Source organism: Enoplosus armatus, chromosome 4 (genome assembly GCF_043641665.1).
Source record: "Enoplosus armatus isolate fEnoArm2 chromosome 4, fEnoArm2.hap1, whole genome shotgun sequence".
Lineage (NCBI taxonomy): Eukaryota > Metazoa > Chordata > Actinopteri > Centrarchiformes > Enoplosidae > Enoplosus > Enoplosus armatus.
The window spans coordinates 13823491-13841001 of record NC_092183.1 but is presented as its reverse complement, the minus strand read 5'-3'; the positions used below and the strand labels follow the sequence as shown (position 1 = coordinate 13841001).

Below are 17511 nucleotides of genomic sequence, written 5' to 3'. Positions count from 1 at the left end.
TGTTGATTGACGAATCGATGAATCGTTCAGCTCTAAACAGGACTGCTCTTGTGAAATGGCTATGTGTGTTTATACACAGCATACATTTTACAACTGAAACACCAGACTGTTTGCACACTTCTTAACTCCTTAAAACCAAAGGTCAGGTCCAAAATCTTTTAAACATTTAGAAGTGCAGAAACCACAGCATAGATATCTACCGTAAAACTGTCTCTTCTCTTTTAAATGAAAAGGAAAGGGACACAAGCAAAATATTGATCCAGGAGTTATTTCAATCACACAGAACAACGCAGACAAATATGGTCATACAAAGAGGAAGCCACAATGAGCACACACATATACAATACATACTCTCTCTCTCTCTCTCTCTCTCTCTCTCTCCCTCTCTCTCTCTCACTCTCTCACTCACTCACTCACTCACACACACACACACACACACACACACACACACACACACACACACACACACACACACACACACACTTGCGTCAAGATGCAGAAGCGTTCCACCAGTGTGTAGGCAATTAAAGGTCTGTGCCTAAGGGGGTGCTGAGGCCAAAGTCACAGTGCTCTATGCTCTGACAAATATTTTCTCCATTACCAGCAGACTAACTGTCCTGCACCGCCTCGAGCTCCGCTATATATTCTCCTTCACTTAGACTCTGCAGGGAGAAAGTGGGGGAAATGGGTGAGAAGAAGAGTGGCCAAAGACGTGAAGGGAAAAGGGTGGAGAAAGTGCTGCCATATGAGTATGCTAGAAAAGGAGCAGAAAAAAGAGAGATGAGGACATGATGAATGCAGCCAAATGCAGAGTAGTCAGGATCTACCTCCAGCCATCAATAAAAATGAATAATTTACCTAAAAGACATGCCAGATAATATTTCTGAATCTGTCAGTCTCTCCCTGTCCCTCTAACCAAACTGGGTTGGAAAAGAATCAAGAATCAACGGTGGTGACCTGATCCATATGGTTAAGATGGATTTCCGGTGCAGCATGCAGTCGTACAGGAAAAGAAATAAGGATGTGTGTCTAAGAGCATATACTGTCAGTGTGTCCATTCAAAGGACAGCGTTACCGTGTTTCTCAGGGAGATATGTGTAATAGTAGAGGCAGATAGAGGGATTACGTAGGAGTCTTTGACTGGAGGAGAGGAACAAGAAAATAAGGATAAATGAGATGATGTCAGTGATTAGAAAGTCCTCTGTGTAAACACTAGGTGGCGACATCCAACTTTCTCACAAAGCAGCCAACACTGTGCTGACTAAGGGCTGGCTGACAGTGCATGTGCGTGTGCCAAGTCTACATACATGTGTGCTTACATGTGATCGTGTGCAAGGTGCGGTTGACCTTGTAAAGCTGCTGCATACACGCAGATTCTCCTTCATCCTGATACCGCTACAATCCCCCAAGGACCGACCCCCTCCTCTTCGATTCAAACTGATTTAATACAGCATGAGGAAACGCAGCTAAAACATCATCTGAACAAATGTCTGTTTGCTACATGAAAGGTTTTATAAATGTATGTAGTGGAAGTTGATTATTCTATATCTACCTACACAGCGCTCCCGTTTTCTTTTTTTTTCCTGCCTACCAAAAACATTAGGCTGCCGCAACAGCTAAAATGACTGATGCTCCATCCCCCCTCCTGCCTCTCTCTGTTGCTCACTTAATCTCTCTCGTTTCTCTCTCTCTAAATGTGGATCCATAGTGTTCAGTGCAAACTCAGAGGCTGACAGAGGAGAGAAGAAGGGAGGCGTTAAGAATCGAAAGCATGATCTTGCAGTGTTGCAATGTGCCGCGAGTAACTGCGGCAGAGAGAAGGAGAGAGGGAAGGAGTTGTAGTCCATATTGAAGCAGGAGAATTGATTATGGGAGGGATGGAGGAATGTACTCTAGGAGGGAGGGAGGAAGGGAAGGGGGAGGGCACCTGGCTCTGCATCTGGGAAAAATCTCTGGGGTCAGCCAATTAGAGGCTGGGTGACACCACTATCCTCCCAGCTAGCTAGTAAATCCTGCGCCACAAGACAACCCACGTGCCTCTGTTCAATGAACGTGTGAGCTCAGTCACACACACACACAAACAAGCACACACACACACACACACACACTGAAAATAAATGTGTAAGTACACAGTGAGATTAGAGATCGGACATTAAATATTTGAGTGCCACTTGCTTTAATGGCAGATGTGTCTAAGAGATAAACTGTTCATTTTTGAGTATTACCTTATGTCACCTCTCATGTCTGTGGCAGCATGCAACCCTTGACAAAAGAGCCACCCAAATCCACCCAATCCTGCCTGACCCCTATGGATCATTGCGATATTATGTGTATGGATTGTTTTTAAAACCTTATAGCATCTGGTTAGGTTTAGTTTTCAACAATTGTAAGTAACAAACGCTACAAATTAAGGTATTTTTGTCTGTGGTGCTCTGCATTGAAAATTACATTTCTTTCTATAAACAATGTTCCTGTTACTCTGGATAAAACACCAAAGATATATCCCAAAAAAAATTCACCACAAGGTCCGCTCAGGAGCTGTTTTCGGAGATTTCCATCATATCACACAATCTTCCTCAGCAGGAAATATTCAAATTTCAAAAAAAAAAAATTTGTCGTGGGACCGAAAGGTCATTCTTGACCTGGAAAACAACTGGAACTGAGAAAATGGAAGTTTGAACATCTACGTTTCCATGACTACTGGGAAACTCCATCTGCTGAGGAAGATCATGTGATGCAATCGAAGGCCCCGGGACAGCTACTGAGTTGTGTTAAGATTTTTTTTTTTGACTGATGTTTCCAAGGTCAAGAATGAAATTTCAAAACCTGATTTGGTGAACCATTAGTATCTGTCAAAACTTTGCCAGAAATGTTACATGTTTGCTATTTAGCTGAATATCTTGTACATTGCTCTTTTTTAATGACAAAGAGAGAAAAAATATAAGATTTAATAAGAGATTTGTTAGAGTCAGAGCTAAATAACTTTTTACCAAATTGGAGTCTCCTATGAGAACCCAACACCAACTTCATGTGTGTGAGTGATGCAACAGGGTTTGTTTATCAACAAATCATTATCACATTGCCACAGTTTGAGACTTGAGTATAATTAGTGAAAACAAATGACGCCCTTGCAGAAAAGACTGACTGTGCCTCAGTTGCCAGAGTAATTGTGAACTAAAATAACTTTTAGTTACAGACTTGGCAAAGAAGCAACACAACATTTGAGCCAAGGTAACTTAATATTTACTCGTGCTGCCGCAGATGTAGCATGTTCAACATAGGCATGGAAGAATGAATGACGGTCCCGTTGTGTTCTGTGTATCCACATTTTGTTGGCCATCCTCCTGGAGAGCAGAGCATCACTGTGCATGCTGGGTGGGATGAGAAGTGAAGAGGATCAAATCAAAGTGACACCACTTCTCCCTCCAGGGGATTCAGATGAAGGGGTTTACAAATGGCTAAGCTTTTAATAACAGGTCCATGATGCTATGACACTATGATGACACTTGACACGAGGATTAGATGACTCAAGAAACCTGCACTCCACTAAACAAGGTTCATCATCAGGGAGCAGTGATACTTATAGGCACCAACCAAGGCCAGAGTCTTGGTCTTGTAATGTCATCATCTGTTACCCAATTGTCATAAAAACAAGTCTGAACCCCTTTCTTATACGCCCTACCAAGCTGCTGTAGCATATATGTAGCATATACTGTATTTCAAGACACCACTTTGGAGTATGCAGGTTTAATTCAGTCAGGAAATTCAGACTCCAATCATGAACTCAATCTTCTCCTGCCCATCGCATTAAATGAATCAGACGTTCTCTATTGTCCGCACTCAGAGAACTGGAACTGAGAATTACATCCAGGAAGCTGCGCTGCTGTAATGACCTACTGTACTGCTGGGTTTTGAATTGAATTATTCCTCTTCCCTCCGGTAGACAGACAAAAAAAGGAAGCATCATATCAATCAGGTAAATAAGACACCCGTCATTCAATACAGAGGAAAAGGGCGCAGAGTCACCCTGGGGTCACCCATACTCCTCTGATATTTCACTCCTTTTTGCTTTCCCTCTCCTCTTCTATGGCTCTACCCCTGGGCTATATTCCTTCAGTCTGAGCACTCATCTTCACACCAAACACTCACAATCACTAACACATAAGGTGCTTCCCACACACATACAAATGCAGTCCTACACTGGCATGCTCGCCTTGAACACAAAAACACATGCAAACTTGCAAAATACAAGCTCTAAAACGTCAGACGTTTTCAGCAGCACTGAAGTGCAAAGTCCTCTGTAGTTTGATAAAAAGACTAAGAGTCTACATTCATGCTAGAAGCTCTGTGAGGCTGCACTTAGACACAACAATGCTTTGAGCTAAATGCGAATGTCAGCATGCTCTCAATGACAATGCTAACATGCTGATGCTATCCAGGTATACAGTTTAACATGTTCACCATCTTAGTGTAGCGTCTAAGCATGCTAACATTTGCTAATTAGCACTAAATGTAAAGTACAGCTGATGCTGATGGAAATGTAGTTAGTTTTGTGGGTACTTTGGCATAAACCACGGTGCTGGACAGACCACATGGTCAGTAGGATACATCCTCTGGGGATCAAGAATGTCTGTACCATCCCTAGCACCATGCCGCTAACAGGTCTCTGCAAACCCAACGTCATCACTCATACTAATCTACTCATTTAATCTCTTCTAGTGTGCTGAAGCATGAATGAAAAAGAAAGACAGTGGCAAAATCATGAGGTCAGTAAGAGGTGGATGGGGATAGAAAAATGCATCAAATTGCACCAACCACCTACAGTACAAGTTATGTGTCCAGTTGTTTAAAGCAAAACACAGGACAAATAAAATATCCCTCTACAGAAGAAAACAGAGCAGATCAATACAGTAAGTGGTGCACATTGCAGAGGCTCCTAGCTATCATACATATCAGTCCAAGAGATGCTGCAGAGTCTGAGGATATCAAGGCAGGACTCAGAGTACCTGGACATCACACCACACTAAGCTCCCTATCCCACCTCCTGTCCTTTCCTCTCTCCTCTCTCATCAGCCAGAAGGAGCTTAAAGGGAAAGAGCTCAGGTTGGGTAACGGACACCAAAAGCTTTCCTTTTTTTTCACAACAAGCTGTCCAGCAATGGCCTATCAAATTCCTCTAAGACGATACCGCCTCATTCTTTCTCTTTCTCTTCTTCTCCCTCTCTCTCTCTCTCTCTCTCTCTCTCTCTCTCTCTCTCTCTCCCCTTTTATTTGGACATGATGAGGATCCATTTCAATAACCCTGATCTCTCAATTCTTGTTTCAGGGAGTTACATAACTGCTGCACTATTAGAATAACAATTGGGAGGAGAGATTAGCGCAATCGGCCAAGGAGAGAGATAGAGAGGAAGATGAAGGGAGAGAGGGAGGCAAGAGGACGGAAATCTAAGGAAGCCCCTCACATTATGACACATCATTTCACGTGCTGTCTCACAAATGAATAGATTTAACCGTGCAGTGGGAGGATGAACACAGACGGATGCTGCGACTGTTAATATTTTTTGGGAGGTTTACACAAACCTGTGTTGGAGGCTAATGCTTTGCTGAAAGCACTGCAGTCCTACGTGTCAGTTCAGCTTCATTTACAATCATCAGCCAGGAAACACACCAATAAATGCTCTGTGTCTAAAGTCTGCAGGCTTTCTGTTGTTACACAGATAATAACACAAAATGAGCAGGTGCTGATGCTGGTGGCTTCACCCTTAAAATCAAAGAATGAATCTCTGCAGTGAGGATGAAACTGAAAACATGGTGAGAAATCTTCATCACTGATCAACAATTTAAAAACATCCTCAGGCTTTGGAGTTTCGGGGGAAGCCAAACCCCTGCAGAGAGGGAGTGCCTGCTGGATGCTTGATGTTAATTTGCTCGGGTTTATCTAATTTTTTATTTCTCTTCTAACAAAGATTGGAGAGTACCTTTTGAGCAGTGGAGTCGTCTCATCTCTCTAATCAAATAAACCTAACTGGGTGTGGTGGGGTATCTGCTTTGAAAACACTCAGTCTCTGCTAGCTCATAAATAAAGACCTGCTATCGCCCTGGTAAAGTGAGGAATGGGGAGGAGAGAGGTGGGGGTTGGTGAATTGGCCTCACGTGCGCCTTCCATTCCTGCTTTAATTAAAGGAGAGTAGGCTGCAGCTCCGGCCAACCTGCCCCAGCAGCACTTACTGTAGAGTCAGGAGCTGGACTCTATGAGACTCATTCCCAGGCTCCATCAACATGAGCGAGTGCCTCGACCAGGCCTGCTGAGTCATTTGTCTGAGGGGTTCCACAGGGCCACCTGGGCCGCAAACACACACCAAATCCAAAATCTATGTCAACTGTGAGAATGTGCTGCTTTTCTCTGTTTTATGTTACTTTAAATTGAATATGTTCAGTTTTGGGATTGTTGTCAAACAAAACGGGCAGTATCTGATTTTGTGAAATTTGATAGTGCAAACAATTAATCAGGAAAATAATCGTCAGTTTAATCAATAATAAAAAATAATCGTTAGTTGCTGCCCTGGTTTGGAGGACCAGCCAATATCCTTCAAAAAGAGGCCACCGTATATTTGTCTGGAGCCTGAAACAGATACTGACTGAAGCCAAGTTCCAGACGAGAGACAAAGAAACTATTTACATGTTGTAGCAGCCAATAATGTAATTGATTACCATCTCCCAATGGTTTTACCTGAAGAAAATGTTAATTTAAAATTGATCACTTTGATCACAGCAGCCAGTGAGGGTACAGGTAAGCAGACAGGTGCTAGAGTTGGCTGTGATGGGCTTAGTCACTGCTGCAGAACCCCTAATCCACTGCACCAAACCTGAACACACACTTAAACACACACACATACACACACACACACAGTCGTACATACACATAAATACAGCATCACCACCTAGACAGCACTACAGTACCAATCTGTCTCAGACATCGACACATTAACCTCAGTGAAGGCTCTGCTTCCTGCTCAGGCAGAGAGGGTAAGAGATTTTGGAGGGCAGACAGAGACGAGGCTGGAATGCTGATCCACTGCTGCCACCTCTGCTTTATATGAAGACGGAGATGGCACTTAGATACTTCTTTCACCATTGCAATGTTCGCTGGCAGCCATATTAGCTGCACAGTCCTGCACCGTGAGTCTATGTGGCTGATTTTTACCTTTAAGGTCCCTGATGGGCTGTGATATACATCTGCAGCCAACACCTCTGAGTGCCAGACAATATACAGCAACAAAGGAGCCATAGTGCATCCTGACCAGACTTATCGTATTGATGAGTCTGAGTACGAGCACCACTAATGGGTCAGTCCTCAGCTGCCACAACTCTCTTTCTCTGCACTTCACTGCCTTGCGAGGAACAGACAAGCTGGACAAAAGAGAAACCGTATGTGCACACAAATGTTGACCTTTCAGCTACAAACAGACTTTACATTAGATCTTGCAACACTTCCATCATCACAGTATTATAGAGCGACAAGGATTAGTCGACCGTCAGAAAATTAATCAGCAACTGTTTTGATTAATTGTTTGTCATTTTTCAAGTAAAACTGCCAAACATTGGATATCTGATTATTTGCTGCTTTTTCTTGTTTTATATTAGAGTAAAGTAAACAGTAAAGTTAATATCTTTGGGTTTAAGACAAAACAAGACATTTAACGTCTATGAAATTGTGATGGGTATTTCACCGTTTTTTTATGTTTCATAAACCAAACAATCGATTGATCAATAAAAATGAAAATAATTGCCTGATTAATTGATTAATTGATGCAGATTTACATTCAGAAGTTGACTTGGATTGCAAGTTGTTTTGGTACCTTTGGAGATATTTGGATGGTTTGTCTAAAATCACAACTATAGTTGAAACAATTAGTCAATTAATGGATTGGTCAATCAACAAATCTGCAACAATTCTTTAATAATCAAAAGGCAAATGAGACCGGTGAGAAATCCATATCATTGCACACAAAAATACTGCTCAGAACATACATCCTGAATGGGACTATTGGATTTGTTAAACACCCTGGAGGCTCAACAAATACAGATCACATACAGCAGCACTAAAACAACTGGTAAAGGGAGGAAGCAGATCTCTAAATGGTCATAAAGAATCCAACTGAAATAATTTTATGGCTTTTATTATCAGCTCACGAGACAAATTGAGTTTATTGTTTTGTTAAGAATTTACAAGTAGATGTTAAATTTGAACTTGCACTATTTTCTAACTTGCATAAATGTCATGAAGAGAAAGACTTTGATTCTATCATTGAACTCCACACAATTCTTCTTGTCTCTCTAAATTTACAGCAGTGATAAAAGTAACTGCAATGATTAAAAAAGCTTTTATTCACCGACTACCAAAATTAAGCAGCCAATACGTTAAGAACTTGAAGGCCAAAATAACACGAACAAGACAGAATAAACAAAAGGATGTAGCCCTGGAGTGTTCATATATTTTCAATCTTCAAATAGCCTGTTTAGACTTACATGCCAGGTGTGCATTTCTTATCACCTTGGAATAATCCTGAATCTTTAAAAAAGTAAACAGCCTAAAATTCAAATTGCACTAGATACATTTTTTCCCAGTTTTTATCTGTCATGCCGATGAGACAAACAATACAAACACAGCAAAGCACTGCTTCATAGTTCAGGGCCATTCTCGCCAGGTCAACCGCCTCACACTAAAAGCAGCTTTAGATGTACACACAAACACACATACAGAATGAGGGCAAAATAGGTGCTGACTAGGACTATAGGGCTTTGTTCACATCCTGACAATGCTCATTTTTCAAGAGGGGCAAACTCATCAATAAAAGTAATCTGAGGACAACATTATCCACTGCTCAGCAACTGACCTGTGCCGTATAATACCACTACACCATGAAGCCAATTAAAATGGCACCTTCACCCTTTGATGACGAATTGTTAGCTTTATGACCCTGGACATTTATCAGGTGACACAGATTTGTGTCCATACAGGGATGGAAATAATCACGTGAAACACCAATGTACATTAGCCACAACTGGTAGATTAAAGGCATTAAAACCATAAAGAGGATAAATAAAAGGGCGAGAAAAACAAATTGTCTTTAAAAGATGCTAAATTGAAATGTTTTACTAGAAAATAAATCAGGCTTAAACTCAAAAAGCGCAGCTAGCAGTCCCTTCTGGTTATTAGACCAACTGGACCAAAGAAGACCAGGTAACGGTCTAGGGCCCTGTTTACACCTGGCATTAACAAGTGTTTTGGGAGATCCGATTACAAGTTGACAGCTCCAAGTAAATGTGTGAATGTACCCAAGATGCATCGAGATCCGATCACACACCACATTCTTTTAGCAGTGTGTACCCGAACGTGTCCTGGAGCACATTGAAGGACCGCGTACTCAACTGACATCCTCTGCATAAGCGGAAGTACCTACTCATTCACGCAGAATATACTATGAGTGCATCGAACATCTTGGGCGATTTGGTTTGCCTTGAACACGCCAAGGAAAAGACCCAGTCTGTATTGTTTTTATTTTGCCCACGCACCAAGGAAAACTTCTTCTTCTTTTAATTTCCGGCAGACTAGGCACGGGAAGTGCACTGCTGCCTCCCGCCGGTTAAAAACAACAAGGCATTTGGTCTTATTTGCATACATAGCGGGGAAGTGACATCCGATCACTCGAGACGCATGTGGAGACACATTCTGATGCCAGGCGTGAACAGACGTACTTGGACATATTATATTTATATATAATACCCGAGCAATAACAAATCAACCACTATGAGTTCGAACAATTCAATGTACAGAACATATAAAGATCAATATAAGAAGCTGTGAGTGATTCTTCATATAATAACTAAAAACACATCAATTGTGCAGGATAAACGATTGAAAGGCCTCCAGTGAAGCTTACATAACAAAAGCCTGGTTTGCTGGTAACAAAATGAATGGTGAGTGTGCCTGTGTGTTAGTATGTGTGTGATCAAAATGTATAGGGTGACTGAATAAAAAATGTGGTTCTGCCACAGAGAAAGTGATGACCTTGCCTGCAACGCGAGGATAGGGACAATCCCGAGGTGCAGGTCGATGCACAAGACAGCTGGTGGAACAACTACCGACAAACAGGTGTCCAGTGGCAAACAAAGAAAACAGCCAAGTGCAACGGTGTTTTGTTAACCACCATGTAATATAGGGAACCACGATCAGTCAACTTATGAATTACAGTAGAATTTGACTACGTAGCTGCAGGCACCGGAGAGGAAACAAAGAGGGCACTGGAGAGAAAGAGAGAGATAAAGAGAGAGAATTCCCCCAGTATTAACATCTGCTCCAGAAACCAGGAATGGCTGTAAGCCGGTGTTAAAAAAAGGAAGAGAGGTTGGGAGGGGGTGCTGGAGGGGAGTCAGGAAGCTTATTTGAAAGACTTAAGCTGCATGGTTACGTAAGTGATATAGGATCCTCTGAAACCATACACTTTCAGTCAAAGTTGGGCTGCATTAGTACCCTCACCAGAAATCTCATCCATACCCCATATCCCTTCTTGAACCTCGTCTTGCCAGACATGCACATATTGCACTAACACACATGCACAATATACACGCACACAAGCATCTCTGCACCGGCTTTCACACTCCTGGTCCTTTTAGCCAAAGCAAAAAGGTTGATAAGATCTGTGTTGTGGAGAGGTTAGAGGTGAAGAATGTGGAGAAACCGTCACATCAGTCATTACAGACAGAGTGGTGGCATGTGTGTGTGTGTCTGTGATGAAAGGGTTGGGTCTGACTTTCCAACAAAAAAAAAAAAAAGCAGAGGAGTAAACCCTTACTAAGACATCTACCCCAGGTGTATCTGAGTCATACCACCTTTCCCTCTCTTTTTTTCCTTCCCTTGATTTTGCTCAAATACACCTTCCATCCCCTTTGTACAAGCACAACAAAAACAAAAATCTAATCCCCATACCAGCCTTTCAGCCCTGCCTCCCCTCTCTGGGAAAGGGGAAGCTGTACTGTGTTTCTGTCCATAACACTGTCTCTACTGCATCAGCATCAGATTGGTTTACAGCCAGCCTGGCACGGTGCAGGCTCACAGGGCGGCTGGACTCATACTCGGTTGCTGATGACCAATTTGCCACCAATACACAACAGCACAATCTGCGGATGACTCATTTCCATTATGAGTTTGAGTGAAATCTGACGAGTGGCCAGAGGAATAAAGTAGACTCTGCAGCTTGATGATACGTCCCTGCAGTCGGCGACTGGCGGAGCAGAGATTTATTGTTTACAATGAGCCCTGCCAGCTCTGCCTGGGACTTCTCAGTCAGACAGAAGCAGGTTTCGCTCTGCGGTCATTACAATGCCACATAGAGGAAAAGAGCAGAACAGAACGGACTGTTGCGGAAACAGACAAGCTCACTGTCCTTGTGGACGATTAATGCTGTAGTGAAATTTCACTCACTGACACCATACCGCAGTGTGAAAACAAAGAAAGAGAGGAGACGGAGAGAAGGGACGAGACAGAGATGTGAAGAGGGACAGAGACACAGTGAGAGGTAGAAGAGTACTACGCTGCCTTATCAGACGGCTTAGACAGGACAGTCAATAAAGCAGGTATAAAGCAGTCGAGAGGAGTAGGAAAGCATGCAGTGTGTTGCACCGTTTCCCCGTGTCTGTATGCACAGGACATACATGTGTGCCAGGGAGACTGTGTGTACACACAGTAGAAACACACTCATTACTGAGTTTCCATGTGTGCCCCGACACCCCTGACCACAGCTTAGCATGACAGAGAAAGAAGGGGGGGGGGGCGTCTCAACCTTCCTGCCCCCCTCTCCAGCCTAACCCTCCCTCCCCACCCACTCCACCCCTGACTACCCCACCTGTGAATAGTCCCAGTACCTTGCGCTTTTTATCCCGTGAGCGACTCCTCTTTTTGACCCTCTCCTCCTCCTTCTCTTTGCGCTCCTGCTCTAACTGGGCTTCTAAATCCTTGTTCTTGCGGAGATGTTTGGCGGCTTGTGCCATGGCGTTGGTAGTGGGGGTCTGGGCGGCGTTGGCGTGTCCAGATCCTGCGGCGGTGGTCTGCGGGGCGACGGCGCTGGGACTTCTACCTGGTGCCGGCCAACACTAGCGCTGCCGCTGCTGCTGTGTGTTCCTCTATGGCCCTGCAGAGTCTGCGAGCGTGCTCACCCTCTGCCTCCTCCTCCTCCTCCTCCTCTTCAGCAGTGCAGTCACACACACACCGGCAGTCCTCAGCCGTCTGCTGTGGGATGCTACTGCAGCGCAGCTCTCTCTCCCCCTCTCGCTCTCCAACGCTCGCACATGCTCCCTCTCTCAATCGCTCACGTACACTTCCCTCGTTCAGTTTCTCTTCTGCCTTCCTCTCTGGTCTCCCTCTTTCTGTGTGCAGAAGAAAAAGGTAAATAACAGGGAACACACAGGTTTTCCTTCTTTTTTACTTGTTTTCCTTCTCTACATCTCTCTTCCTTTCACTGTCTTGACATTCTGTGAAACTGCTTCGACCCCCCCCAACCAACAAAGATTAAAGAGGGATGAGTTGAGGAATAGCCTGAGCAGCTCTAAATCAAAGTCAGCTCTCCCTCCTCACATTGCATTGATTTTGTTTCCTTTTCCTGTATTTAATTTCTCAGTATCTCTTGCTGTGTGTCCATCTGTGGAGGATCGCTAGGCTGCACAGGGAACCCGTCATCACCACAGCCAATCACGCAGTCACTCTCACACACACACACACACACACACACACACACGCACACACACACACACACACACACACACATACATACCAGGAAACCAGAGGAAATAAAAAAAATCTAAAACATGCATGAGGGGAAAAAAAAGCCTCTTACTCGTTAACCCCCCCTCCTCTCTCTCTCACTTGCTCTTCTCCCTCTCTACTGTTTAGACGCTGCAGCAGGATTGGTCCCCGTGCAAGGATGTTGGTGCAGTGTGCTTGTGTTTATTAGAGTGACGCTGTGAGCAAGAAAAGGCTTTTCCATGTCACTCCCTGACTGTCTATTGTAAAGTGTGATACAGTAACATCATCAAAAGCTTTGATTCACTGACTTCTTTGTCTGGTTTCCTGCCTTCCCTTTTCTCTCTGTCTTGCATACAATAAAAGACAACGGGGGTATAAACATGTGTATTACAGTATAATGGATTCTGTGTCCAGTGCTCATGTACAATGTATGTGTGGATATGTGCGCAGTGAGAAAGAGGTGCATAGGGAGAGAGGGGCTGATGGAGCCAGCACCTGTTTACTGGTATTGCTCTGCCTCCCTCTCCCCTCTCTCTCCCCTCTCTCCTCCTCCCTACGATGCTGCTGACGCAGGCAAAAAATATCCTTTAACATCTCTCTCATCGCCCGGCTCACTATACATCACGCGCACAGTTCACATTGATACTGTAGACACACAAACGCACACACATAGTCCACAAGCATGCCAATACGCGTGCTTCAGTGCGCGCGCACACACACACACACACACACACACACACACACACACACACACACACACACACACACAGGGACAGGGGACTGGTGAATGGCTATTATTAAAGTATTCTGCAGCAAAATCTTAATTTCTGGCTTATTTTTTATCTCCTTCATTAGTGATTTTTCAGGATCGCATTGGAAAATGTACAAAAACAGGCAGAATATTATCATTCCCTGTCCTATTGTCTCAATCTATATTTTGCTATTCTTACAGTAATTATCAGGTCTTTTCTGACAGTTGTCATGATATTGACCCCAATTTGAAAGAAAAGTGCTCTTAAAAATGAAATGAAAATGAAATTTGGCTGTATTATTTTAAGCCAAAATTATGTTAACAAAATAAAGATTGTCACCGTCTTTTTGAGCTATTCCTCTTACATTTCACTCATTATCTGCTGCTGCTGCTTCCTGTCCATATCTCTGTTCTTATGTCTTTCTCTTTTTGTTTTTCCTCTGCTCTGCCAAGGCTTCCCCTGATCTGATAGCCGCTCTCCCTCTGTACTGCAGCATACTAATGAATAGGACCGGTGATATTGCCTTATGTCGGCAATGCTACTACACAAATCACTCGCTCGTGTGGGCCAGCTATGACACAAACAAACACAAATACTGACGGGCTGACAGCTCTGTGGCAAGAGATCCATCACAATATTGAACTCCTGGGGAATGTGCCTAAATGAATCACCAGCGGGACTGACTGCATTGGTAATAAGGAGGTTTTTGCTTAGCCAACCAGATTGGTCTTGTTAAGCTACATTCTTGCTGAGCTAATGGGGGGGCAGTTTCACAGTGGACAGACAGTGGGACCTGTTATAGTAACTTGATAATCTGAGGCAAAACCTGGAGAAAATGTGTGGAGAAGAGGGCATCCCACACCCATCATATACTGATAAGCTTAGTGTCTCTCTGAAGGTTACAGGGTAGTTTAATAATCAGAGAGATGCTTTAACAGAACACCCTGGTTCGAACACCTCTTCAATCCCTTTTTGATGCAGTGCTTTTTCTGCAGCCTACTCTCAAACCTGACACAAATTTCCTTGGATGCATCGACAAGGACTCAAAGTACTGCACTATCATTTATCTGTGATGTATCCTATTTTGTGTTAATTGTGGTTTTACAGTAACTACAACAACCAATGACATTTAAGCAGAAGATCAACCAACCAATCAACCAACAGTCCGTGTATTTAACTTGTTATACTGTAAACAGGACAGACATATCAGATATGAGCCAACACTGATCTGAAGTTCAAAATTCATTATTCATATTATTTGATTAATTCAAAAAGTCTCACCACAAGGTCCATTTAGTGTTTGTTCTGGGGTCTGTTTCACCTGTTTGCAAAATGCAAACTGATTTGCAACATGAGATCAATTCCTTTCTTCTTCATTTTGACACATTTCACGTACCAAAACAAATGCCTGACATGCAACCACTTCCTAGAACCATGTGGGACTCAAATCTATTGGCAATTTGTGAGCGTCCATCATTTGTGAAACGTGACATTGCCACCATAGGAGATCTGCATGTAAACAGTGCTCAGAAATCGCTTTGGTGAAATGAGCCTCTGGAGCTTTTGATGATATCACATGATCTTTATCAGCATATGGAGTTTGCACAGTTGTCATTTTACAATTTTAGATGTTATAAGTACTTTAAGGACTATGCTGGCATAAAACAGCTCTTTCCAAGGTCAATAATGAACTTTGTACCTCCTTCAAATGTGCAGAGAAAAATAAAAAAGTATAATTCCATGACAACTGAGCAATCTCCATCTGCATCTTCAGAATGAAGATCGTGTGATATTGTCAAAAGATCCAGACACCAGTTTCACAAAAGCGATTTATGAGCACTGTTTATGCATATATCTCAAATGGTGGCAATGTCATGTTTCACAAACAGCATTATGGTGAGATTATTTTCTTAACATGCACTTAAGTATAAAGGAATACATTTTATACACACTTTTGTTAAATTATAGCTAGCTTAAATAGCAAAACCACTGGAATGGACCTTAAAAAACACATATAAGCCTATTTTTGTGTTTAAGAGTGCACCCAGTGTATACAGACTGCCACTGGGGTGGTCCTGCCTGGGACACAAAAGGGACAGGTTGTGTGGACCTGGGGGGAGAAAGAAACACACAGCTACTGCCCAAGCTCCCTTCAGTCTGACGGCCAGCACCCGCCAGCACATTAGCCGCACCAGTGCTCCTCTAAAAACAGTGGACTGGACATGACAGAGCCACACACACACACACACAACCACACACATGCAAACTCACCACAGTGGAGAGAGACAGCCTCTTCAACACATGGAAGCATACTGTATGTAACCTCACTATCAAATGCAGTCTGACACTAAAATTAACAGTGGCCCAGTGTTTATATACTGTGGTGACAGTTTGCCATCCAATATTTTAGAAGCTTATCAACAACAAAGTAGATAACAGTCTACCAAAGTCTACCAAAAGTATCTAAGTTATTTTCGAGAACAGTGGCATTTCACCCTCACTGGAACTGCAGATGACCTTTCTTACACTCCAGTTAGTTGCGAAAATGTCTCCATGTTTGTTGACATTTAGCAACCTTGCCAGCATCTCACCACTTTCCACATCATTCAGACTAAATGGTTTTATTGGTCCATATTCAGTGTGTTTTAATGGTGATGGCTCTCGGTTATAAGCTATATAGTAAGCTTAAATTAGTTAAACCGGCTGCTTACATGAAAGGCCTGATAGATGAAACAACTAAACATCCTTCAACTCCCATCCCTTAGTGCTGAAACTAGAAAAAAAAGAAACTGACAAACTTGTGTCCGAATAAGCCTCTGAGCTGAGATAGAAACTACAAGTTCAAGACACCAGTGGCTGGCTGCTCACAGAGATCTATCAAGGTATATGTCATTTTATATCACGATAGCCTACAATAATTGTTCAGTAAATTCAATTAAGAAATGGTTAAAAAAACCATACCGTACTTCCTGCTCTGTATTTATAATTTCACTCTCCTCCTTCATGTTTTCTTGTTACTCTCTTCTTCAGGGTGGCGAACCAGCTTAGTTGTGTATCACCCCACCTGTCCAAATCTTGTCACCTTGCCAGGTAGTTGAATTCGCGAGATCGTGCGAGAATTGCGAGATCACGCGATATTGCGCGATTTTACGCGATAATCCAGCCCCGAATATATAGCTGACAGCCCGCGCGATGAAAACGGTCTTGCCGAATCTCTACCGGTGGAGACACTTCAACCGTCGCACGGTATATACCGTCATATCGCCCAACCCCAGCTGCTCATATGCAACACCTGACAAATGAAACACCAAAGCCTCCAAGTGAAAATCACGTCCCTTACTTCTGCATCCTGCATCCAGAGTACTTTCAGGTCAGTCTGTATTTTGATGAATTGATAAAGAGAGATAAAACTCCTGATTATGCTCTGTTTAGTTAACTGGAGTGTATTGTTTTATTTCACAGTTTCTGGTACCAGGACGTTTTTGGACGAGAGAGCATGCATGGACTTCAAAAACTTAAAGGTCCTAGTTCCACTCTCAACATGCGCGTATATCAACATAAACTGTCTGCAATGCAAGCTATAGTCAGTTTTCCTCCTTGCATATCTCAAGAAGTTGAGGTCTTCTTATTCTTTCTGACTAGCCAGCCTGAACGTCCTCACATGTCAAAGAGGGAAGGTCGCTGTGGCCCCTTTTGGTTATCCAAGGATGACTTAACCATGATTCAGCAGTTACACATACATTTCTTATACATTTAAGCACATTTTCTATCACAGAGGTCTTGTCACTATCCCACTCTGACAGGAAATAAAGGAGACACAGTAAAAAAGACATGAACTTTAAAGTTACACGTGTATCCTTACTGGTTTCAGTGTCATTATCTGGGAGCTTTTCAACAGCTTTCACAAGGGAGCAGACCTCAGCTGATGAAGTGTTTTGCCTCTTCAATGACCTTTGG

The 17511-nt window shown here is 43.0% G+C and overlaps 1 protein-coding gene across 1 annotated transcript in view; it reads right to left on the bottom strand.

The window, feature by feature from the left end:
* Positions 1-12051, bottom strand: part of ank1a (ankyrin 1, erythrocytic a) — an 82130-nt gene extending 70079 nt beyond the window's left edge. Inside the window, exon 1 of the mRNA XM_070904108.1 lies at positions 11926-12051. Within this exon, the coding sequence (XP_070760209.1) occupies positions 11926-12051 (126 nt within the window). The remainder of the gene's footprint in view (positions 1-11925) is intronic.
* Positions 12052-17511: the final 5460 nt, after the last annotated feature.